Below are 25,222 nucleotides of genomic sequence, written 5' to 3' on the forward strand. Positions count from 1 at the left end.
AAAAAAAATACGATTTTTGTAAAAAAATTCTTTTTTATATTTTTAACTTTATAATGCTATAACTTCTCGAAATATTTATGGATCAATATAATTCTATTTTTTGTAGATGCATGATGTCTTTACCTATCATTTGGTATATTTTTTTTATAAATCTGATTTTTTACCTGCCTACAGGGAAGGATTCAAAATGACAACTTTTTCACAAAAAATTGACTTTTTCAACTTAAATTTTGAAAGTGTTCCGGAAAGTCTGACACTTTTATATATATCTTAAATTAAAGCTAATGTAATATACTTTATCATGGAAAAAAAAAATTTCGGACTTTATTTTGTCTTCACGGTGAAAATGGCTACCAAATGCTATTATTGTGTGAAAATTCTCAATTTTATTTTTTACATTTTTAACTTTATAATGCTATAACTTATTGAAAAGTGTATTGATCAATATAATTTTTTTATGGGAAATACTATTTTTTAATAATCCCTTTTTCATTCGACATACTTTATCTTAATCAGGATATTAATAAGGAACTAGCAGTTTATGAAGCTTTTGGAATAATCCACCAATTTTTTAAAATTAAACACTATCTAAAGATTTGCATCGAAGCGTTTTTTTTTTATAGTGATTTTAATCACTGTCAGATATCATTATACTTGATCCAACTATGCCACGTCACCACTGTGCCGCGACCCCCCTGTGCTGGGTTTTTTTTATTCAATTTATGACAATACACTTATTTTATAAATACTCTTTAGCTGACAGGAGTGCCGTTTGAAAGTAGAGCCAGGAGCCAAAGCAATCTAGTCGTACGTCCTATCAGTGGATTCTCTAAAATTGATAAATTTAGTAATATGGTCATACCAATGTTTTGGGCCGAATATGTAAGTTTACATTATACTGAAAAATATTATTATTTTGAAAAAATTGTAATCGAAAATGTAAGGTTACGAATTAGAGAGCCATACGATTGAAATCAATATTTTTTACTATACATAATATGATAAAATTAAATTTATTCTTAATGACATAACTCAATTTAATTCAACCTAAAATTTGTTTTCATTTTCCAGAATCAAGTGGGTTTACCTTGGTACATTACTAGTCTCATGTATTTCACAGTAATTATATTACCATATACGCAAACCGTTGGAAGCATCTCTATGATGATTGTCGGAATTGCGATGATTGGCAAAATGATACTTGACTTGGCGTTTGGTTTCAAAAAACCGTTGTACTCTTATAGTTCTTTAGATCTCTTGCCGTCGATTTAATGTAATTTTAAAGTGAACAACATTATTTTATAAACAATTTTTAATATTGAATAAATTATTTATTACTTGTTACTTTAAGTCTTTCGGTACTATCTAAGGACCTACCATTTTTTAATTATCTAGTGTATTTCACACTCATTTTTCTATATTATTAAGCATATATTTATTACTTGGTAATGTGATATCATATGTATTATATTTATTTAATATTTCGTTTAAAGAATACTATTATAATATTCATTAGTCATTTATTGTTTTACAAAGCTTGTACAAAGTATAGCATTTTTTTTTATAGTAAATATCGATGTGCAATTTTTCAAAATATACTACAAATTGTATACAAATATTTTTGTACAAAAATAATTTTAAAAAATAATAAAAATTATGAATTATATATAATAATCATTCTTTAATTTTAATATTATTATGCATAGTTTTAATAATAGTTAAAAGAAAATAATTATTAAAATTACATTTTCTACTCTAATCCTATGCACACATTGATAAGAGCAATGAATTGATTTTTTTTTAATTGTAAAAATAATCGATTCGTACAATTAAAACACATTTGATAGTAATTAACTTCTCTATAATAAGACGCTTTAATGCAATGATTAACAAATAAATGTTTTCAAAAAATTGGAGAAGAGAAAATTTATCCTCCAACTTCACTTAATGAGTATGAAATCGGTACTAATTTTTATAATACCTTTCTTAAAAAATGTAAAACAATATAAATAATTTTTCTAAGCTTTGCGAATTAAAAATCAGTTTAAAAAGCCTAGTTTTCACTGTTGTTTTTTCTATTATGTCTATTTTGCTAAAAAAAATGAAAATAGCTTTTTTAATGTTTTAAATTTTGAAAACTTTGTACTTTTTTAACCAAAACAGTCATAATTTTAAATTAAAAAAAAAAAAACATATTCTAGAATACACGCATTAAATAATTAATCGAAGTTTCAAGATTGTGTTGTTAATATCAAAGGATATATTGTTATTCACATCAACATTTCCCTCTTTTTTTTACACTTATTTGAAATAACAACAAGTTTGTTGGTACAACCGGTGATCACATCAGATAACAGTAAGTAAACATTACACAATATTGTATCAGGTATCGCTATACTGACTCCAATATGTTTGAGCTCCAGGTACTTAAATTGTACGATGCGAACGTCTCGTTTTTTATATTACTGTAGTGGATTCTTATGGTTAGAATCAAAGCGACAGCAAAACAACGTCTGTTTATTATAACATAATCGTACATTGTCTACTATATTACAACATATATTTAAATAACGTTTGGTTTTATTTAAATATCAATAAGTACTCCGATTTTAAAAAGTTAAATAATGCATTGTATTGATAGCAGTATAGTAATTATTATCATAATTTAAAATACAAAATCACATAAATATTCAATTCAATTAAAACAAATAAAGTAAAATTTAAATCGCATTAAGTATTTTATTATTTAATTACAAAATGAATTATCCGGATATTGACAACAATTTTTAATTTTTCCTAAGTTAGAATAATAAGAATATAATAATGTAAATATACACAATTGCTTTAGATAGTCTTACCGTAACTCCACGTACCAGTTTATAATTTACGCTAAACGTAATCAACTGTCTGGGTACTGATAATATACCTGAAACCGTACGTTATCAACCGCTTAACCTCAGTCAATAAATTAAGTATGGTCACTACTCAAAACATGTTAGTTTACCTAACATTGTCGTTAAAGCACATGTGATAGCCATTTTGGATTTAGAACGCTTATAGCAATTTCAGTGGTTAGTCGTGTATCATTTTACTCTATTACGAAGTCATCGCTGTAGTTATTATTAATTTTAAAAAACGAATCTACAAATGTGGTTTGAAAGGTTCTATTTGAATCCGTTTAATATCCCAAGTCATAAAATTTATAACTCATTATTACTTGAGTTATTAACTCGTTTATGCCTAGCCTTGCGCGTTTGTCTATCCATCAACACTGATGACATGTTATATCAGTGTTTCATAAGTGAAAAATATTATAGTCTGGCTAATTATTCTATGTATAGTGAAAATAGGTATCTCGAGATTTAAATATCAAACTCGGATTACTATCGTTATTTACTAGAAAAATTACATTGAAAACCCTGTAACATAATATTATATAAATATTTAATTTTATTATTTACTATATTTAATTCCTTCAAAATATTTTTAAACTCTTTAAAATGTAATAAAAACGTAAATTAACAATAGTATTAGAAAAATTTAAATATAATTTCTAAAACGTTAAATATATTATTCTTATTGTTGAAAAGAAATTATTTTATAAAAGAACCGAAATTTCATCCAATACTTGCTTTTAAGTGTTTAACTAGGTAACTTATAAAATACAACATCACACCTTCTTGTATTATAGAATAAAGAAACCAAAACATAAAACTGAAAAGGAATATACTACGTATTTTCAGAATGAGTTTGAACGAAATAAATGAAAAAAATTGGTTGAATACAACTTTATTGGATCAAGGCTATAAAATATTCGGTACTACATCGACTGTTGAAATAATACAGTCTTCTATTTTCATGGCTTATTGTTGGAACCTTTCAAATGCTTACACGGATTATATTATGGATCCTTTAGAAAGTGACACAAGATCAAGGAAATTTTGGTGGCTAAAGGTAAAGTTATGTGATGATTACTTCAATGTTCAATACTAATACTACACATTAAATGTAAATCAATATTTTTATGATAAACAAAATTATAATTATGTTTACTTATTATAAAATACATGTCTGCTAATAATAAATTAAAACATTTTAATTTATAAATTACGGTAGAAATTAATTAGTAAATTTTTATTATCTTATAATTATAATTTATAAGATTATAAAAAAAATAATACAGTAATATATATATATATATATATTTTGTTATAGAAAACTCTTTCAACTATTTTATTTATGACTGGTGGTGAATTTTGGAAGAACGGCTTTTTATTGAACCTTAACCTTTACACTTTGCCATTACTTTCATTGGTGAGATACTCTCTTAGGTACATAAATTTTATAGAAATATTTTAAAAACAAATAAAGAAATTTTCACAAACAATTTTCGAGGTTATATAAAATGCTTTTCAACAAAAATTTAAATCTACTAACTTTTGGAGTTATAAAAAATATTTTAAAATAAACTAACAAATATATACGTGTTAGTTAATATAATAAATATAATATTCTTATACAATAACTTTCAAAAATTGTTTTTGAAAATACTTATAAAGATTTTGAGAAATTTTCAATTTGATGATATATACATCATCTATCTAAAAATTGGTACAGATAAAAATTCAAAGCTCATAAATTTTTATGAGCTTTTTAGGAAGAGGAGATAGAGTGCTGTATAAAGTACAATAAAATTTGGTAGCCAAGAAATAAATTTATTAATAAATTAGTAAAAATCGTTTTTTTTAATTATTATTATTATTATAAGATTCGTAGGATAATAAGAAAGCGACACCGTCAATTTTTTAAATTTATAAATGATACAAAATACGTGTAGAACAGTTTGGCTCAATTAGTTGTAATATAATTTTTTATACTACATATTTATATATAATTTTTTTTTTTTTCAAAAAGATTAAAAGTAATCTATTAATATTTTGCTTAATTTATACACCCAATATCTTAAATGTCATAATTTATTTGCTAGCTTGAGAATCCATATTAATAATTTAAATTGTGAACTATTTTTTTAGGTATTTTATTCCAAAATTACTTCCCCTCAAAAAAGTTCTGCATGCACATCAGATAGGACACTATATAAATAGGGCAACGGCATCAGTTATTGGCAGTTTCCCAGTCTTTGGAAATTTTATATATGTCATAGAATTCTTCTTAAGGTTTTGAAAAGTAGGCTTTTGTTTTCTTATTAAGTCTCATAGTTAATTAAAAAATCAAATATTATTTAAAACTTTAATAAGTTATTTATTAAGTATTAAACTTCATAGCCAAAAACAAGTTAGTGTGCCCAGTGGCGTACACAGAAATTCAATTTGGGGTTTTTTTTTTTAAATTTAAAGAAAATTAGATGTGACACTGCCCATATTGTTCGCTCACAAAAATTCCTGTTTTCGATTACTTTATTGTGGAAATATTTTTAGTATGATATGATCGTTTTTATTGTTATTACTTATTGTTTATCGTCCAAAATTGTCGCTTAGCTTATAAATTTTGGGGGAGTTTAAACCCCCAAACCTCCCCCTCGCCCTTGCGTACGCCAATGACTGGTGCCAGTATTCTAAAAGTAACTCAATAATATTTCATAGCATCATTACTTAAAAATTGACAGCGATTCGTTTTTTAGTACATTTGGTACATAAAGTATACATGATTGCCGAAAAACATACATAACATTGACTGCAATTAATTTAATCATTAATGAGCTAATAATACTACGAAAACTTAAATCAAAGTAATATTTATCACTAATTGTGATAAAAATTTGTATGAACAGAAAATAATATTTAATAACTAAATGAATGAATTAATGATATTACACATAAACCAACCATCTTACATTTATAATTTTACATCATGACGTATTTTACATAGTAATATCTATATAGTCTTAAGTTGATTTTTGAAACATAATTTTAGTGATATCTAATCAAATATTGACTTACGATTAAGCTAAAATTTGATTTTGCAAAATACATAATAGAACATTATGATGGTTGCTTTTTGCATACGTCATTTAATCATTGATCTAAACGAGTTATAACTTGACAATAAACAAATGTGATGACTGGTTTTAACCAATATGAACAGCTTAAATATGAAAAGAGTCTAAATTACTCAATTCTTCTATGAATTTAGCTAAACAATTATTCTAATAGAAATATTCCAATGGCTAGTAATATTATTTTACTATTGGCCTATAATGATAAATTGCATAAATCAAAATTTATCTAATAATAGATATAAAATTAGCAAATTATTTCAGAATTTTTTTATCTCTTATGAAAAATTCTTTTAACTAGAGTTATTGATATAGAGTGTAAAGGTGTTATGATGAAAAATTAATTGTATATGAAGGTGTTTTTTTACACGGAAATATTTAATTGCATTAGCTATCATTAAATTATTTTTTTTTATTCTCCTGAAAAATTGATTGAATTAATATTCATCTTACAGGTAATCTTGATGAAATTTTCAGCAAGATAACATATAAAAGATATGCCAGAATTTTTAGATATTAGAATATTAATTACTGAACTAAACTGATTGGCACTTACTTATTAAAATTTTAAATCATCAAATGATTCTCTGTAATTTCATTAACTCTTTCAGACCTTAAATAAACTACAATGGGATACATAAATATTTTTTTTAATTATACTGTAAATTACAGATTTATTTGTAGAACAAGTTACAATGTGTAACTTAAAATCATCTTATATGATAACGAATATTTTTTTGTAGATGAAAAATTGAACTAGATAATCGGGAAAACCAAAAAAAAACTGAAATTTCGTGATTAAAGTATTTTTTGACAAATAAGTTTTGGGGGAATATTTTTGTTCAATTTTATAGAAATTATGTCTAAAAGAGTTAAAAACATAAAATTCATAATAATTTATAAAACAACGAAATTTAATGTTTCACAATTAAAATAAAACAATTTATTGATAGATTAACAACAATTTAAATACAACTTTCAAAATAGATGAAGCATTACTTGAAAATTTGGAGACTCCATGTAAAATAATAATAACAAGTTTTGTTTTATTAATTATGCATTTATGGTATAATTTTTCTTTGGATAAATTTCATGAAGAATCGATGAGATTACGCGACGAGCAAATCATGAGAGTTGACAATTGGTAAGTATTATAAAATTAAAACAGGAGAAACCCATTTTGCAATAAAATATTTATTTCGAATAAAAATTTTCACTTTCATTACAATACTGTAAACTAAGTGATCCGTTTGTTATACAACTACTCAATTTTTCTTAAATTAAAAATTATTGTGAAAAAATAGTTGTCGTTCAGATTAACTTGGTTACTTTCTTAAAAAAAATTTACTCAACCAATTATTTTTTCAATTAGCTCATTTTATATTATCAACTGCATAATAGCCGAAGTATTGGAGAAAACAGCTAAAAATATGTTCTATTTAATAAATATTTAATTTATGAAGATTTTATACTTTCAACATAAAATATTTTGTTGAAGTACAACAAATATAAAAAGTTCATACGTCTTTCATTTATAAACAAGAATTTTATAAATGGTCAGCTTATTAATTATTATTTTAGGAACCGATTCGTAAATAGAGAACCTTACAATGAATTAGGTAATACGGGATATCTTTTATTAAGAAATACAAGGAATATACACCACAATATGTCAATTAACTATGACAGTTCAACTCGACTCAAACAAATTCAAAGTTGTCCAATATTATGTAAAAAAAAACCCTTAACAATAAAATTAAGAAAAAGAAGTAAATCTATTTAAAATTTTTCTAGTAAAATATTATTATAATAATAAGTAATAATAATACGTAATTGATACCTATAAAAATTAAGTTATAATTATAAAACAATAGTTTTGTTTATTTTTATTAATATTTTTAGTTGTTCATTATTACATATTATTTATAATACAATATTATTGACATCAATAAGTACATAAAATTTTGAGTTTTTAAAAAAATAGCACATTATTAATATATTTATAAATATTATACATACCATTTAAATGTGCTCATGTATCAAGTACAATAAGAGTAATTTTTTAGTTATTAATATTCCCAATAAGAATAAAATATAAAATTTTTTTTCAAATTCAACTTTTTTTAATTGTATATTTTTTAAGTGAACATTTAAATATCAACTTATACAATATTTTGTTTAAGTACTATTTTTCATACATTCTAAGGTATATGATTTTTCAAACATAAATAAATATTGAAGCTTAAGTTATTTTAATGAGCCAATAGTAAATAAAACATTTATATAATAATTTATGAACAATTAATCACTTAAAAACGATTTAGTTATTATAAAATTAAAATAAATTATTAATCAATAGAACCAGTCTTATGAATTATAAATAACAGTCGATAACCACATAACATAATAAAACGTGGTAAAGTAACAGTACCCATAAACATATATACAGCCAAATATTGAACCATAATATTTTAACTTATTTTGTTAACCTTCAAAACATAACTAATTTTTATGAATTGAACAATTAATTTAACTTATAGTAACATAGTACTATTATGTATAATGACATTTTTTACATTTACTTTGTAATAAATTAGTACACTTGACTGATGGGCAATTGAAATGATGTATACAAATAATTCAGATGTCCATTAAAAATAATGTAATTAATAACAAATAACGGTAGATAAAAAAAAAATGATAAAAATTTTTTACAAGCTATGGTTTATAAACAACATTAGATAATATTAGAAACAATTAAATTTCTTAAGTGTTTAAATTTTTATTCATTAAATGTCATCATCCTACTCATATAATTCTAAATACTTAGTTTTCTTTTAATTTTATAATAAATTTCAATTATATTATATTATGATAAATGTGAATTATTATTTTGAGATACAGGAGAATCTGATATTATAAAATCATTATGGTGATTTTTTGTTTCATCTGAACTACTTGTTTCCATTACTTCGCCATAAAATTGATTATCTTTTGAGTATTTGGATAGATTTTTATGAGAAAAATCTAATGAAGAGTTGGAAGGTGTTACATGTTTGGAATTATCTGATTTTATTCTGAAAGAAAAAAAAGCTTTAATATACTTACAAATAAAAAAAATACAGTAGAGATTCAGCATAATTTAATATGATATTTATGCCTNAAAAAAAATACAGTAGAGATTCAGCATAATTTAATATGATATTTATGCCTCTTTCAGTACTATGATTAATGATTGTACTGTCAAAAAAGTATGTCTTCAACAAAGCTAATGTATGAGCATATCAATAAAATTTTCGCAATTCCATCCAGTTTTCAAAAAGTTAATTAAATATAAAGTAAAAACTAAGAATATCAATATTGACTGCTTATAACAATTGTAATTTTTTGAAACATATCCGTTTGAAAGGAATTTTTCAAAATTATGTAGCTGATAGCTTCAACTAGAAACTTTTTGTGATATTTTGACATATCATTGAGCAAAATCGATATTACAATTTAGGCACCTCAATATTTATATGTTTTATTTTATTTTTTAAAAATATAATCAGCAATTGACAACCTGCTTAATAGATGATAAAATTAATAAAATAATAATTTTGAGTATCCAGACTAAAGGCAAACAACCAATTACTTTAGTTACTAAATATATTAAGTATATAATTAAAATTTAGATTATAAAAAGATATTTACTTACTTACATCAAAAATTATTTATTTTACCTATGAAATTTTTATTTTATTAAATTAATTAACAAAAATTATTTAATTTTCAATGGATTAGTTCAAAGGAATATCATTGAATTTCTTTAATTATTTATTTGCTTCAGTTTTAATATAAAACAGTATTATTTAAATTTTGATTACTAAAGTATGCTAATAATATTAAGGTACTCACAAATTAGATTGAGGCTGTAGCATCACTAAGAAATTGTACAATGTTGTTCGCAAATCATTAGTGCTATAACCATTATGCCATCTCAGTTGAGCAATATTTTTATTAAGAAGATACACTGCATAATTGAATTCTAACCGAGATTTACTTCGACCAAATAAAGGAAACCTTATAAATAATTACATTTAAAATTTAAGTATATACATATGAGCATTAATATGATAAGATATTACTAACCATCTTTCTCTATCTTGAATATCTAATGAAATATGATCAATGATTTTACTACGTGATCCCTCATGGTTAATAGGGTATCGTAATGGAATATCTAGAAAATAAGCAATCATATGTGTTAAGTGTGCAACATAACCCAATGAAACACTTAGTTGAATATCATTGCAACCATCAAAATTTTCTGAGTTAGGAAGGTGAATGCTACATACTGAAAGTTTACCATTTAACTACAAAAAAAAAAAATTACAATACATTTAATTTTGATTTAACTGAAATAGTTAGTCAAAAAAAATAATTTTTCTTAGAAATTATTTTTAAAAAATTCTATAGAATCAAATAAGATATTATTTTTAAGTAAAAATTAACTTTTTGCCAAGGATTAATTAAGGTACATTCAAAGATAAGAATTAATTTACCTATCTAAATTACTAAAATTTATCTTATCAACTGCCTAAAAGACTGTGAAGTTAAGGAATAGATATGACCGCTAGGTTAATTAGTGGGAAAGTTCTCAATCAGACAGTAAGAGACCAGTATTCAATTCTCAGTCCACTTAATTTTTTTCCCCAAATTTCCGAATTTGTAACATNGAATAGATATGACCGCTAGGTTAATTAGTGGGAAAGTTCTCAATCAGACAGTAAGAGACCAGTATTCAATTCTCAGTCCACTTTATTTTTTTCTCCAAATTTCCGAATTTGTAACNAATTCTCAGTCCACTTAATTTTTTTCCCCAAATTTCCGAATTTGTAACATATTTATGATTTTTTCCTATCCATAATCTGTTCTAACAACATGTGAATAGGGTGTGAATAAAATGATACAAATCATAAACATTAGTTGAATATTTTAGAATTAGAAATTCAAATCAAGATTATTCCTTGTTCATTACACATTTTAAATAGCTATAAGAAAATACAATTCAAAATAAATAGTCAAAAGGGACTTGTACATTCTTACCTGCACAACATCTACATGTACATTATACTGAGTGATCAGTTTATGATAAACCACCAGATTATTCTTAAAATAAATACAATATTGAAAAAAAAATGTGAGTTGTTTTAGTTACATATATATTTTTTGATTTATCAGCTAATAATTATTTTTTAGAACCATTCTTTATAACTTATAGAGCGTCAACTTTATTTTTTTGAACATACTAGCTTATTTATTAAATTGCGGGTAAACTTTTATGTTGGAATCTGCCCATAAAACTGGGCCTCCATATCTCCATTTCAGATTTTTAGTTGGAGGTCATAAAAATCTTATTCAGTAAGTTCTTGAATCCTTTAATTGGCAGACAATACAGATAGGCGTATTTTTTTCGACAACCGTGATTAGTCAAAGGTTGTTTTTTTTGATACTGGTAAACAAGGGAATTTAGAAACCATGCTTAGAATGCTAAATTTGTGGTGTCGGATTCAGATGGGCTTGATTTCTGAGCTTGAGGACATAATGGTTTTCATTAACCCAATACATGTATGATCTATAATGGGCATTCTGGTCCCGGAACCAACCTGGACCCACTCTTCACTTCCAGTCATTACTTTAAATTGGTAATATCTTCTGAAATACTGGTCCAGGAGTTATAATCAGCCACTCATTTTCTTAATTAGATGACTTTTTTTTTATAAGGTAGTTAAATATGTTTGTTGCCATTTAAAAAAATTAAGTTAACACCCCTATAAATTATAGGGAATGATTCTAAAAAGTGATTAATAGTTAATAAATCAAGAAATATAAGTAAAAACAAAACTTTTTTCAAAATTGTATTTATTTTGAGAGTAATTTTTTGTTCATGGTAAACATATTCTCATATTTTATTACCATAAGAATGACTGTATGATAAAATCATTCTATAAAGTATTATATAAGGCATTCAGAGCTGATGAGTTAAAGAAAAATTTTGGAAAAAAAAGAAATAAGTGAAAAACTAAATAATAAAAATCTACTCTTTTGTGAGGATTAAAGATCAAATTGGACTTTTACAATTATAGTTCTTTTTTTTATTGATTTCCTATACCAATTCCATTGAAACTATAGCACTTTTAAATTTTTAAATTCAATAATCTCAGAATAAATTTTTCATCACTTTTTTTGATCCTTTCAGCCCTGGGTGCCTCATATAGCATTCTACAAACACCATTTACTCAAATAAATATTTAATATTGTCAGAATTAATTTAGTTTTACCTCAGTAATAGGATAAATATAATTAAGTTCAGAAATAAGTTCTTTTTTGCGGTATACAAGTTGACTATTTAGAGATAATAAAGTTTCAGAAGTATTGGATGAACCATTGCACTGCTTTAATCGGTTAGTATCTGTATTTAATATATCAAATGCTTCTTTCAACATATTTTCTGTAGATATATAATAATAATAAATGACATATTCAAGTTAATAATAAAATAGTCATATAATATTTACATACTTTTATCAAAATTATCATCATATAATTGTTTGCTAAATTGTGTTTTGTGTCGAAGAAGAGCAATTTTACGAGTTTTTTCCTGATTTAAGAGAAGCACTCTAAACTTTACTAGTTCAATTTCTTTTTTTTTAGAAAGTATATTTTGCCATGATGGTTTTTGTCCAACATCTTGGCCCATTATTCTTCGTAATGTTGCACTTTGAAGTCTACCTGTCTTACTATCATGCCAATTTATATCACCTTGGATTGCCTTATCTTTTAACAAAGATGCAGCATCTCTTTGTTTTTTAGTTTCACGTTGTATACTATGCATTCTTAAAATAAAATTTGTATAAATTAATTTTATCTATATAGAAATTAATACTAACACTGAAAGATACCTAGTTAATTGAGATAATGTGCCACTTATTCTAACATCTTTGACAGGAAGTGTAAGATCAGTTATTCGTGCATAAGTTGGTTGATCTTCTACTAAACATTGAGGAACTGTAAAATTCCCACTAGTCATACTGAATACTAAAGAGTTTGAATGGAAAATTTTTGGTTCTAAAGTCATTGGTGATAAATATAAAAGTCCACTTAATTCTATTCCCCAGACAAATAATACTTCAGTTTTATCATCTGTATGTTGCCATAATCTTAAAACAACAGCTGTAAAAAACATTATATATATATATGAATGATACATAATGATAATTTAATGGTACAATAAATTTAAAAACAACTGTTCATTTATTACTAAAAAATATTAAACTGAAAAACCTTGAATGACAACAACAAAAAATGTGAAATCTTATTAAAAACAAAATTAATTTTGAAAAAATTAATATGCATTTTTAAAAAAAATGTATTACACATAGGTACATTGTCATGCAACTCTAAAAAAATTATTGACAAAACCTAAAATGTTTTTCTACTTAACTGCAAACTTGTAAATATTTCAAGAAAAATGCTCAAAAAAGCCTAAATTTTTTTGATTTTAAGTGTGAAAATTTTACCACACTTTTAGAGGAATATTTTAACATTCCCTTAAAATTTTTTTTAATACACTAATTTTTAACAGATTTTAATGATTTTTTTTTTCAAGTTGTAAAAATATTTGGAGTTTATATGTAAAAGAAACAAGTCAAATTAGATTATTTTTGATTAGTTATTAATGTCTTTAAAAATGCTGGAACCAATTATAAAAATTTCATGTATGAATATGATACTATATCATATGTATATATGAATACTATATCATATATGACGCATATATTTTATTATATATCAATATGACTGTTTATTATCAAGCGATTATCAAATAAAGTTAAGAATAAACCATACATTTTAATGTATGAAATATTACATCTTTTTAATTCCTAAAAAAAAAAAATTATAAATTGTCTCCCTTTACTTAACCCATTCAAACATCTTAATTATTTAATATTCAAATTAGCTATCATACTTAACTTCATGAAAACCTTTCTTTCAATTCAACCAAATAACCAAATACAGGATATCTTTATATATAATAAGGTTGTACCAAAAAACTAAAATCCGCCTATAACTCTATCCTCTATAACCATTTCAAATCAAACAAATTATAAGAAACAAATAAAAACTATTTTATATAATAAGCAAACTGATTTATGTGATGACCAAAAACTACATTTTGTAATTTTTATGAGTTGTCTATTGCCATATCCTTCACACATATTATCAATAATATTAATATTATTACATATTATATTAATTTAGATAGTTCCTGAATAGTCTTTGCACTTAAAATATTGATTACTGTTTAAAAAATTAAGTATTTAATCTGTATCTTAGTTATGCTATAGCTTTTTTAACACTAGGTCACTGAACCATTCATAATGAAGTAGGTTGATAATTATATTTTTAATCAAATTGATTAGTACCAATTAAAACAATTTTATTAAAAAAAATATAAGTTGTTTTAGAAATACTCATGAAGATATTAAAAATATTTTTGAGTATTACAAAATATTATACAAGATGGATTCTTTACTATTATCTATAATAAAATTCACTCGTTTTTAATTTAAACAATACATAAAATTTGATTTTCTTTTAACTATTTAAAAACACTTGGTTACTTATAGCATGAGGACATCAATATGTAGAATATAATAGTAATTTCAAGGCTAATTTTTATGTAAATTAAACTTTTTTTAGTTTCTGTGAAAAGTAGATAGAACCATATTAATAGTATGTTTAATAGACATTGTTACAGTTCAAAATAAATTAAAGAAAAAAAAGATATGCATACAAATACTAAACAAATGGATTAATGCATACCTTTAGCAGATCCAATAGAGCTACAAATATCTAATTTAGTCCACTTAGGATTATGGCTGTATAGTTTTTCACTAGTATAAAAAGGAGCACACATGGTGGTTAAATGCAATGTATAGTAAAATGATACTTTGTTAGCTAGCCATTCTGAGTCAGCGATCAAATTAAAACCTGATATTTGAATTAAATTTCGAAGTCTTTGCTAAAAAAATAAATAAATAGGTATTCACATAATAATTAAAAGATGATTTTGTTATATAAAAATATATAATACTTGTTGAGTAACAAAAGGAACCCATTCTTGAATTTTAGATTTCAATGTCATTATTTCCATGATAATAAGTAATTTTATTCATACCTTAAATATAAAAAGCTATAATATACTTAAGTCATGACAATTAAACAGTAAAAAATAAAGTTATGAATCTTACTTAATATTTAATTTCTACTATTAAAAATGTATACATATTTCAGGATATTATTATATTTCAATGCTTTCTACTTATTTTAAACTTTATGAACGAACTAAACATTTAATAACTCAATATATGTTTTAATATTTATCAATAAATATTAAATAAGTATTTATTTTTCTTATTATTAATTCACATATGAATTAAATGACGTATTAAGACCACTATATAAAATTTAAACTTTATATATTTTTTAATTACTTAACTCTTAACACACAAATTTCTACTTAAAAAGTTATGAACAAATTTATGTTTAAATAAAAATAAATTTATCGTGTATGTTATTATCAATTTTATAGATGTACAGTAGCTACAATCTGAACCATCTTAAACGGACTCTAGCCTTAAACACAGAATTATAAAAGGAATCAATGTGTTTTATTTAATTAAATCTAGTCGTTTTAAGAAATAAATGAGTAGTAGTTGCAGTCATTGTTGTTCATGAAATAATTTCAAATTTTATTTAGTTTTCACTAAATTATTCAATTTTAAACATTTCAGTGAATATCATAAATCAGTGTTACCATTCTATCGTTTAAAATATATCCTATTTTAGACGATAAGAGTTATCTCATAATAAAGAATAATGATAATCTCGCACAGAACTTGGTGCTTCTATGAAACTTCAAGAAATATATTTATGAATTTATTGAATAGTTCTCTACTATTAGAAATTCAAACTTTACGATAGGATGGAGTCACATACAGTTAAAAATTATTTAAATCCTAAGTATGATGAAATGTTTTTAAATGTTGCTCGTGAAACTGACACAATAGAAGAATTTATGTATGCGCTTTTTGAATTTTTATTTAAAAGGTAGTGTTATATATCTCAATACAATAATTAACGTTGCAATATACCTAAATCTTTTATGTTTTTATTTTCAGGACAATGTTTGTTACAACATCTAATAACCAAAAGGAATCAATTTACTTATTAAATAACTATTTTAAAAATTGGTGGAATTTATCTATGAATGAAAAAAATAAGTAATGTATAAATTTAATCTATGTATAAAAAGCTTTATCTTTCTTTTTCAAAATTTTTATGTACAAAATCCAATAACCATTTTTTAACATTATACTGTTTATAATATTATTAGTTATTAAACAAAAAATGCTCTTTAAATTTAGTCACATATAAAAAAACGAACTTATAATTAACCTAATTATTTATATTTTTTTTATATTAGTATAAAGTTAGTAAAAGACGTACAAAGTGGAACAGACTTAACTGAAAACTCTTATTACTTTTGTTTCTATAATAATTTTGTTTTTTTTTTTTTACAATTTTTTCATTGTAGAAATACATTAAAAGTATATTTCTATTATTTATTTTTAACTATAAAAAAAAAGGTTAAAAGTAGTATAAATTAATTTTAATCATTAAATTGATCATATTTAAAAGTCATTTAAAATATTTTAATCCTATAAAGACTAATAGAATAGTTTTATTTTTATTGTTGAAATGTATTAAATATTTGTTTTCAAATTTCAAACTCATTTTGTATAAAAATTGATTTTCAATTATAATTCATTAACACTTTTTGATTTTATGTCACATTCTTTAAATTTTATATCTTTAAAACAAATTATGTTTTTTCACTATTAATTAATAATTTAAAAAAAGAATAATTAAAATAAGTTATGAATTTTCTTTTAGATAAATAATATGATTTAGAATAATATTAATAAATATATATACCAACTTAAAGGTTTTATGAAGATTTGCCATTAGTTGATTTAACAGATCAAATAGTTGATCATATTGAAGAAGTTACGCTTGAAGATGATGATAAACTTGTAGATAAACATGTTGTGTATAATAGCAATATTAATCAAAATTTATCACATAATTTATCTACGTATTCCAAAATTCATGAAGATTCTGGAGAAAAAACTACTTATTGTAAAAAAAAATTGTAAGTAATAATATACATAATAGTATTTAATATGTTTTTAAAACAATTTTTTTTTCATTTCTTCTTCAAATTCTTAGAAATCTGTGCTAATTTCATGACATGTTTATTAATCTTACATTTCTTTATTATTTTAAGTGATGTTAGTATTAATAATGATCAAGATAATATAAACATAAATACTGAACAAATGAAAAATAAAGATTCTAACATAACTATTATTGAAGAAAATTCTTTAAAAAATGATTTTCAAACACCTTATGAGAAAATAGTAAATAAAAACAGGTAAATTTGTTGTTGTATCAGGTAATTATTATAAGTTCTATGTTATAAAGGTCTTCTTTTTCTTCCTCGCCTTAATCCCAACTACTTGGGGTCGGCCACCCTTATCCTAAACTTCCACTAAATGACACTTATCTATGTTATAAAGGTCTAATAAAACAATTAGCTTCTATAAATTATTATTGTTTATTCTTATACTGATTCCTTATTATTTAAATAGTGAATCATAGTTTATCATAGTTAATCAGACAGGTTTACTAATAAAAAAAAAATAAAAAAATTTTTAATAGAATTTCTTACTAATGTCCTTATTACAATAATTTAAAAAAATTTACTATAAAGTTTGATTAAATTATGTTTTTTTCATTATTATTATTGGTATAAAAATGACTATAACTGTGGCTATTAATTTAAAAAATAATGTTTTCGGTTACTGTAATTATGCTTTAAATTACATCAATAAGATAACAAACATTAACTGTGTTGTTTAGCTAAAACTAACTGAGACGCCCCAAAAAATACTATAAAAAGTAAAAAAATAAAATATCTCCATTGTCTAATAAAACAAAACTGACTACTGAATAGTTCTATATTCACATTATTTAAAATATATATATTTTTTATAGTTGTCAAATGATTTTATTAGTTTATATTATTGTATTATCAATAAAAAATATATTTAAGAGCTATCTGCGAAATACTAGATTTATATTTATTTTACTTTACAGTTGTAAAAATTGTATTGACACAACAAATGGAGTTGATCTTGGACATTACTGGTGGTCACAAACTTTTAGTGATATCTGTCTAAATGTAATAAAAAAAAGTTTAATGTAATTATCTACTCGAATCATATCGATAGATGGATAAAAAATTAGAAGTCTTCTTTTTCATACCAAACATTTTATGTATATAAATTAGAAATTTTAATGACATTGTAAAATAATTATACAATGTTTCATAGAACAACTTATATGTAATTTTTTTTTTCTTGATAAAGTATTAAATAGACTTTTAGATTTATTTTATAAAATTGTTCTGCTATTTCAAAATAATGAATAATTCTATAATGTAATTATTTATTTATACAGCTAACTAATTAATTGAATATCAATATAAAAAATACAATTTATTTATAAAAATTGACTTACTAATTTTTTTCCAATAAACTAATATTTTTCACATATATAATTTTATAACCTATTAAGATAACATCTTTTAGATTGATCTCTCAGGCTTAGTCAAAAATTCTAAAGATATCTTCGTAAAGGTAACATCAATGAATTTAGAAATAAAAATATTTAAAAATAATGTATGGAAAACATTAATACACGACAATTTTTTTAAAACTATCAAAGACCACTTATGGACTTTGACACCAGAAAAACATTTACAGGTACTCATTATTTAACTTGGACTATTCAAATTTATATTAAATAAATAATTTTTTATTTGAATTTAATTATATATTGATTTTATTCTAAAAATTATTTAATGAATGAATTATTATTAAATTATACCATTTTTTCTTAGTTAAATTTAGAAAAATCAAAAGCTGAGTTTTGGTCAAAATGTCTGTGTAATGACTCTTATACAGTAAACAAAAAAAATGTTGAACATCATATTCCATTTCATGAACTGCCTGAAGGTGAAAAAAGTAAAATTAGTGAAATAATATGTAAACAAGAAGATATTGAATCTCAAAATAATGTAAGATGTACTTCTAAAATAAAATAATTAGTATTATAGACTATATTATAACTATGTACCTATATACATATTATACATGTAAATTGTATAATATGCACTGTCTTGGAATTAGTATTCATTTACCCTCAAAACTTGTTGCACTATTCATATAAACTGAAAAAAGTATCACAACTAAGATTATTACTAATATTAAGAAGTGTTTCAAGGAGTTATTTAAAGTTTTAAATCTTTTCATCTTAGAATATTATCTTTTATATATCATTTTTTTTTTTTAATGTTTTCTAATTCAAATGGTGAAAGAAACTTGGTATTGTTTTGAAATATAGAAAAAATACTTTTATCTCAATATGTAATTATTATTAAAATTAAAAATGTAGTTAAGATTCTTTTTAATGGAGATGGTGCGGTTTGTTTCTTTGATCCTACAATAACAGTTTATTATAAATTTCTTCACTATGAATTTTTGTCAATTAATTATTTATATGACCCTGTAATATCTTTGTTGGTTATTAATTTTAATGTATATAATTAATTTAAAAAGTTTCATTCCTAAATTTACAGAAAAATTAAATGATTTATGTTTTATAAATCTTGAATCTTTTTTAAACAGGAGAATCTTGAAAAATTGAAAAAAGCTTGGAATTTACCAGGATCACCATTTGCAGGAACACCCTTTGATCCAGATATTGTTCAATTTCCATAAATAATCGTGTTTTATGTATAAATTTAATGATTATATATTGTGTATTTGATTATTATATTAGATTAAGGATCTATTAAATTATTTTTGAAATTTTAACAAAATTAGAACATTAACTACTTTTTATATATTGTTAAAGTTTAATTGACATTCAACATTTATGTGTATAAGTAAAGATGTACGGACTACTCATCTTTTGAGTAAATGTTGGATACTCGATTTTCTTTTTTAGGACTTTGCAATTAACTTGTATTTGGTTTGTAAGAATTTTTTTACTCGTTATTCTGTTTGTAAGCACTTTTTCAATCAGTTGTTACTCATTATTTGGTTAGTACATGTATTTACTATTCGAAATATCTTCAATATATAAGGTATTATTTTACCAACAATTTTTTTTTTATAAATGTAAAGAAAATTTGTAATAATTGTGGTATTTATTTTTTCATCTTGTATGGTTTAAGTTTAATTTAATATGATAATGCATGTTTGTAAGTAATTTATATTTGAACATAAAATTATAGTATAGTTTTAATTATACACCCATGCTCTCAGATCGTATGATTCATTGCATACACCCCATACCGAATTTTATGTTAAAAATTGTTTTTTTACCAAAATGTATTGTGTTTAGTTAACAAGGTATTCGATCTAGTATTCAACTTCTGTACTTAATATTTTAAGATTCCTCTACCTTGAACTGATCTATGATTCACCATATGGTGTCCCACAATTAGTATAGTTCATCATTATATGCCTCATTCCTTAGATTAAGATTTTAAATTATCAAACTCTATGGATTCTACTCCATCTAACTCTATGGAGTTTTGCTATTTTCATACTCTTAAGAGTATGAAAATTGCAAACAATTATTCTTTCTAGTTTTCATTAAGAGAGAGACCTAGTACTTTTTTTCGGTGCATCAAAATATGTCTCAGACGATCACAGATTCTGGAAGATAAAGTGGTCGTAGAGACACTAAATGATGATCAATATTGCATATTTAATGTGACAAAATTATGTACTTTTGTTCATTTTTGAAAAAAGTTATAGCCTTTTAAAGTTTACGTTTTTTTAAACTGTTATAACTTAGTCTAAAATTGGTTAATCGAGTAAAGAGTTATCCTATAATAGGATAATTAAATAACATAACTCATCATTCAAATCTCATAGCACAACTGAAAAAGTTTAGAACGGTTCAATGGTAGTCGAATCCGGTAGTATCGACTGACGGTGTGACCGTACTGATGATATGGAACACAACGCCATCCCTGAAGTGTTGTATGCGGATTGTTTTTACTTAATTCCCTGTTTTTACAAGAAAATTCCAATTTTTTTAGCTCAGTTAACAATAATAGAAGTTGGTCTTATACTTAATAATTCATCAAGTGTCCCACCGTCACATTCCTAGCATTAAGATTTTAAATCATTCTTAATTGTTGTTCTTACAAGTTTTTTTTATTGGATACCTGATTTTCAAAAAATTATTCTTTCCTTTGATATATCTATACTATTCCCATAATTGGCCTAGAAAGGTTCACCACACCAGTACTCAGTACTGTGGTATGACTATGTCAATGGTGTAATTCATATATGTGATAAGAAACATTTTTTGATCAAATGTGCATAGAGTATTACAATTTATTATTAATATCTATCAATTTAATGTATGTTAGTAAGTAATGTTAAAAATTACTTTAGTGATTTTAGTATCGATACTTAAGTTGTATTGATAATTATATAACATCCGAAATATAAATCAACCGTAAACTGAGTTTAAACTTTGAACAACAGTTATGTAATAAGAATGAGTTATCATTTGTAGTTAAAATTATGGTAATTATAATAAAGATATCANCGTAAAATCTCTTCCAGGTGAAGCTATTTTAGTATCTCAGTCTATAATTCAATAGTACATTTATCTAGATAAGTATAATATATATATATATATAAGTGATAATATCGTCAGATCTGTTATCTACATCACCTAAATTTAAAAAACGTTGGATGCTGTATTTCCACGAGTATTGTTATATGTCATTCAAGAATCAATCAGGAAACTGATTAGCAAGTTCTTGTTTGGCAAAGTTATTCTTCTTGGGGTACAATGAAGAACATATCTATGGATTTCTTAGCAAACCATAATTATAAATTATGTGCAAATAAATTGATATCGTGGCTTTTTAGCTTCGATTTTACTATGATAGGTTTTTTTTCTTCGAGTGTCTGTTACCACTTACTCTCAGCTCTCACTGGACCGATTATGATAAACAATAGACCAAAAGGAGAAATCCCCCAAAAAATTACAATTTTGAAAATCAGTAATTTAAAATTGAGTTCTGACGTTTCGGACTCATTGCAGAGTCCATCTTCAGAGTGATGGTTGCTAGTCGGTGGCTGCAACTATACTCAAACGAAACATCAGAACTCAACTGTAAACATGGATATATCCTCAAGCACTTCAAGCAACAAGACAATCCATGAAAGTTTTAACACATTCATAGTAATTTAAAAATTTTTTTTTTCTTAAAACTGCCATAATTTTTTAAATATAAACATTTTTTTTATTGCTTTATCAGCCCATTAAGGGCCATAGTGGCTTTCCCCAAAGGAGGAGGTTTCTTAACCATTTATACTCCGGGACGGGTGGTTAGTCAGTCGTCCAAGAGAGGGATGGTGACTCTAATTACCGAACTGATCTCTCGTTCAGAAAATGATATGTTTATTTTTTAAAAATAAACATATCAACATATTTTTTTTTATAGATTTTTATCTACCATTTGGTATATTTTTTGTGAAAATGTGACCCTTAACCTACCCACAAGAGAGGTTTCAAAATGACATTTTTTTCATAAAAAAATAACTTTGTCAACTAAAGTTCTGAAAATATTCCAGAAATACTGACACTTTTATATAAATATTTAATTAAAATTTATGTTATATACTTTAATTTAAAAAAAATTGACCTCTGGACATGTCTTCATTGTAAAAATGGCTACAGTATTCAAAAATATGGTATTTTTGTGAAAAAACTTGATTTTATATTTTGTATTTTTTGACTTAATGATAACTTTTTAAAAAATATATGAATCAATAGAATTTTTTTATATAAATTTTTTTAGTGTACCCCATTTATCCAACATAATTTTTTTTTTAAATCGGATCATTTCCTTTTACACAAGGAGGGTTAAAACTTTAAACATGCGAATAAAAATTAGATCTTTTTCAACTTAATTTTTAAAAATGTTCCGGATATACTTACACTTTTATATAGATCTTAAATTTAAGCTTATGTAATATACTTTTATATGAAAAAAAAAAATTCGAGCTTAAGATTGTCTTCAAGATGAAAATAAGTACCGTATTTAAAAATATACTATTTTTGTGTTGAAATTCTCGATTCTATAACATTTTCATATTAAAATATCTTACAAAGGATTGCCACAGTATTGAATTCACCAATTTTTATAAAAGTTACATGAATCTAAATCAAATTGACTATAAATTTACACTTATTTTGAATATTTTGTTTTCTAAGTTAAAAAAAACGCCTTTGAGTTTTCAAATTATCTTAAATTGTCTTCTTTATTCAACTACTTGTTCAATGTACTGTTGTCGAGTCGATTACACTACAGTCTTTCACACTCAGGGTTCAAGGTTCGAACCCGTCCGTTAAATAGTTTTTTGCATTTTTTTCAAGGTGGAAAAATACTCAAAAGTTATTTGATTTTTATCTCATTTAGATTAAATAACTTCAATGAATATCAAGGACCCCATCATTGTAGTCTACCCTCATGAAAAGAAATTTATTTTTCATATTAAAATTACTTTACTATGTGTTTTTTCTTTGTGTCTGTCATTAATTTTTCTCAGCTTTCATTTGACCAATTTTCAATATTACCCTCTAAAATTGAAAAAAATTCTCCTTCATCAAATAAAAAATTACTTCACCAACATTCTCCATACATACAATTAAAATCATTCATTTATAATGTTTTTAAAGTGTATATTGTCGAATTAAATTTGATACACTTGACACGATCCCCAAATCATCTATGCTCACATCAGCCGTCCTCATATCGCATTTAATAACATTTTATTTGTTTTTTGGTCTTTTTTACCTCTTCTTCCTTCAACATTTATTTCTATAACCGTTTAATTCTATAACTTATAGCTTCGATTCCTCTCTTAGCTTCGAAACATGACCAAACCATCTAAGTTTATTTTCTCTTATCTATCTACGATTGACGCTATACCTATACTACCTCTTATATGTTCATTCCTTCATTGATATCTTCTCTAATCACTCCACTCATCCATCTAAGCATTCTCATCTCTGCTTCATTCATTCTCTGCTCTACTTTCTTGTTAACAGACTGTGAACCATACATTATAGCTAATCTCACTACAGTCTTATAGAACTTACCTTTCAGCCTCATTGGAATTTTTTTATCGCATAACACACCAGCCGCTTCTCTCCACTTCAACCACTAGCACTTAATTCTCTGTCTTACATTCTCGTCAATACGACCATTCTTTTGCACAATTGATCCTAAATACTTAAACATTTCCACTTCTTCTATTACGTCTTTGCTTATTATCACTGACCTCCTCATTTCTCTTCTGTCAAACTCATACTCTATATATTCTGTCTTAATCCTACTTATTCTTAAACCCTTTGCTTCAAGATCTGATCTCGACACCTCTAGCCTTTGATAAATTTCATCCCTATTTTCTCTTATTAACTATATCGTCAGCGAATAACATGCACTACGGCACCCCTCCTTGTATTTCTCTAGTAATATCACCAATCACTATAGAAAATAAATAAAGGCTTATAGCATAAACTTTTTATTAACTAACTGGAGAATAAATTAAATCTGTCTAATTAAAATGTTAAATGCTAAAACCAATATTCTGAGCAAATCAAGGAAAAAAATTAAATTGGATATTTCAGATAACTGTGAAATTTTATAAAGATTTTAAGATAATTTCACTTTATGATAAAAATGTTTTACAGATTTACACCTCTCAGTAGCGTAGTTATAGTTTTGTTTTGAGGAGATCTTTTTTCTTTTTCCTCATCTTAATCCCTATTACATACGGACGGACGGTGTAAACGGCCGGGGGGATATGGTGAAAGGTCGATGTTTCTCGTTCCTAGATATCATTTCGTTAAACCATGGTATATGTTACCATGGTATATGCATAGTATACCTAGGTAGAAGGAACATCATATAGTATATCTTGATATTATACA

General features: G+C 24.3%; 4 protein-coding genes across 7 annotated transcripts in view; 3 read left to right on the forward strand and 1 right to left on the reverse strand.

Annotated features, from left to right (window-relative positions):
- Positions 1-1,344, forward strand: part of LOC126899908 (scavenger receptor class B member 1-like) — a 27,752-nt gene extending 26,408 nt beyond the window's left edge. For both annotated transcript variants that reach the window (XM_050675168.1, XM_050675169.1), the window contains exons 10-11: positions 757-882; positions 1,072-1,344. In XM_050675168.1, the coding sequence (XP_050531125.1) occupies positions 757-882; positions 1,072-1,272 (327 nt within the window). In that variant the 3' untranslated portion in view covers positions 1,273-1,344. The remainder of the gene's footprint in view (positions 1-756; positions 883-1,071) is intronic.
- Positions 1,345-2,304: 960 nt separating this feature from the next.
- Positions 2,305-7,848, forward strand: LOC126899913 (uncharacterized). 3 transcript variants are annotated; one of them, XM_050675180.1, is made up of 5 exons: positions 2,305-2,356; positions 3,744-3,954; positions 4,216-4,314; positions 6,970-7,160; positions 7,598-7,848. In XM_050675180.1, exons 2-5 carry the CDS (start codon positions 3,745-3,747, stop codon positions 7,797-7,799), a joined length of 702 nt encoding a protein of 233 aa, XP_050531137.1. In that variant the 5' UTR covers positions 2,305-2,356; position 3,744; the 3' UTR covers positions 7,800-7,848. The 3 variants fall into 3 exon arrangements, with proteins under 3 accessions (XP_050531137.1, XP_050531136.1, XP_050531135.1); XM_050675179.1 differs by having other exon boundaries at positions 2,308-2,356; positions 3,692-3,954; XM_050675178.1 differs by lacking the exon at positions 2,305-2,356 and adding an exon at positions 2,623-3,350.
- A 369-nt stretch (positions 7,849-8,217) lies between these two features.
- Positions 8,218-15,570, reverse strand: LOC126899909 (UV radiation resistance-associated protein). The gene is made up of 9 exons (XM_050675171.1): positions 15,313-15,570; positions 15,156-15,239; positions 14,885-15,083; positions 12,961-13,231; positions 12,581-12,894; positions 12,340-12,509; positions 10,148-10,371; positions 9,914-10,078; positions 8,218-9,093 (listed from the first exon to the last, which is right to left on the reverse strand). Exons 2-9 carry the CDS (start codon positions 15,213-15,215, stop codon positions 8,886-8,888), a joined length of 1,611 nt encoding a protein of 536 aa, XP_050531128.1. The 5' UTR covers positions 15,216-15,239; positions 15,313-15,570; the 3' UTR covers positions 8,218-8,885.
- Positions 15,571-15,947: 377 nt separating this feature from the next.
- On the forward strand, positions 15,948-20,502 carry LOC126899912 (nudC domain-containing protein 3-like). The gene is made up of 8 exons (XM_050675177.1): positions 15,948-16,171; positions 16,243-16,344; positions 17,070-17,276; positions 17,412-17,558; positions 18,284-18,368; positions 18,778-18,951; positions 19,089-19,265; positions 19,876-20,502. Exons 1-8 carry the CDS (start codon positions 16,047-16,049, stop codon positions 19,966-19,968), a joined length of 1,110 nt encoding a protein of 369 aa, XP_050531134.1. The 5' UTR covers positions 15,948-16,046; the 3' UTR covers positions 19,969-20,502.
- The last annotated feature ends 4,720 nt before the right edge of the window (positions 20,503-25,222 follow it).

This window comes from Daktulosphaira vitifoliae, unplaced genomic scaffold (assembly GCF_025091365.1).
Source record: "Daktulosphaira vitifoliae isolate Bord-2020 unplaced genomic scaffold, ASM2509136v1 Scaffold_2, whole genome shotgun sequence".
Taxonomy (NCBI): Eukaryota; Metazoa; Arthropoda; class Insecta; order Hemiptera; family Phylloxeridae; genus Daktulosphaira; species Daktulosphaira vitifoliae.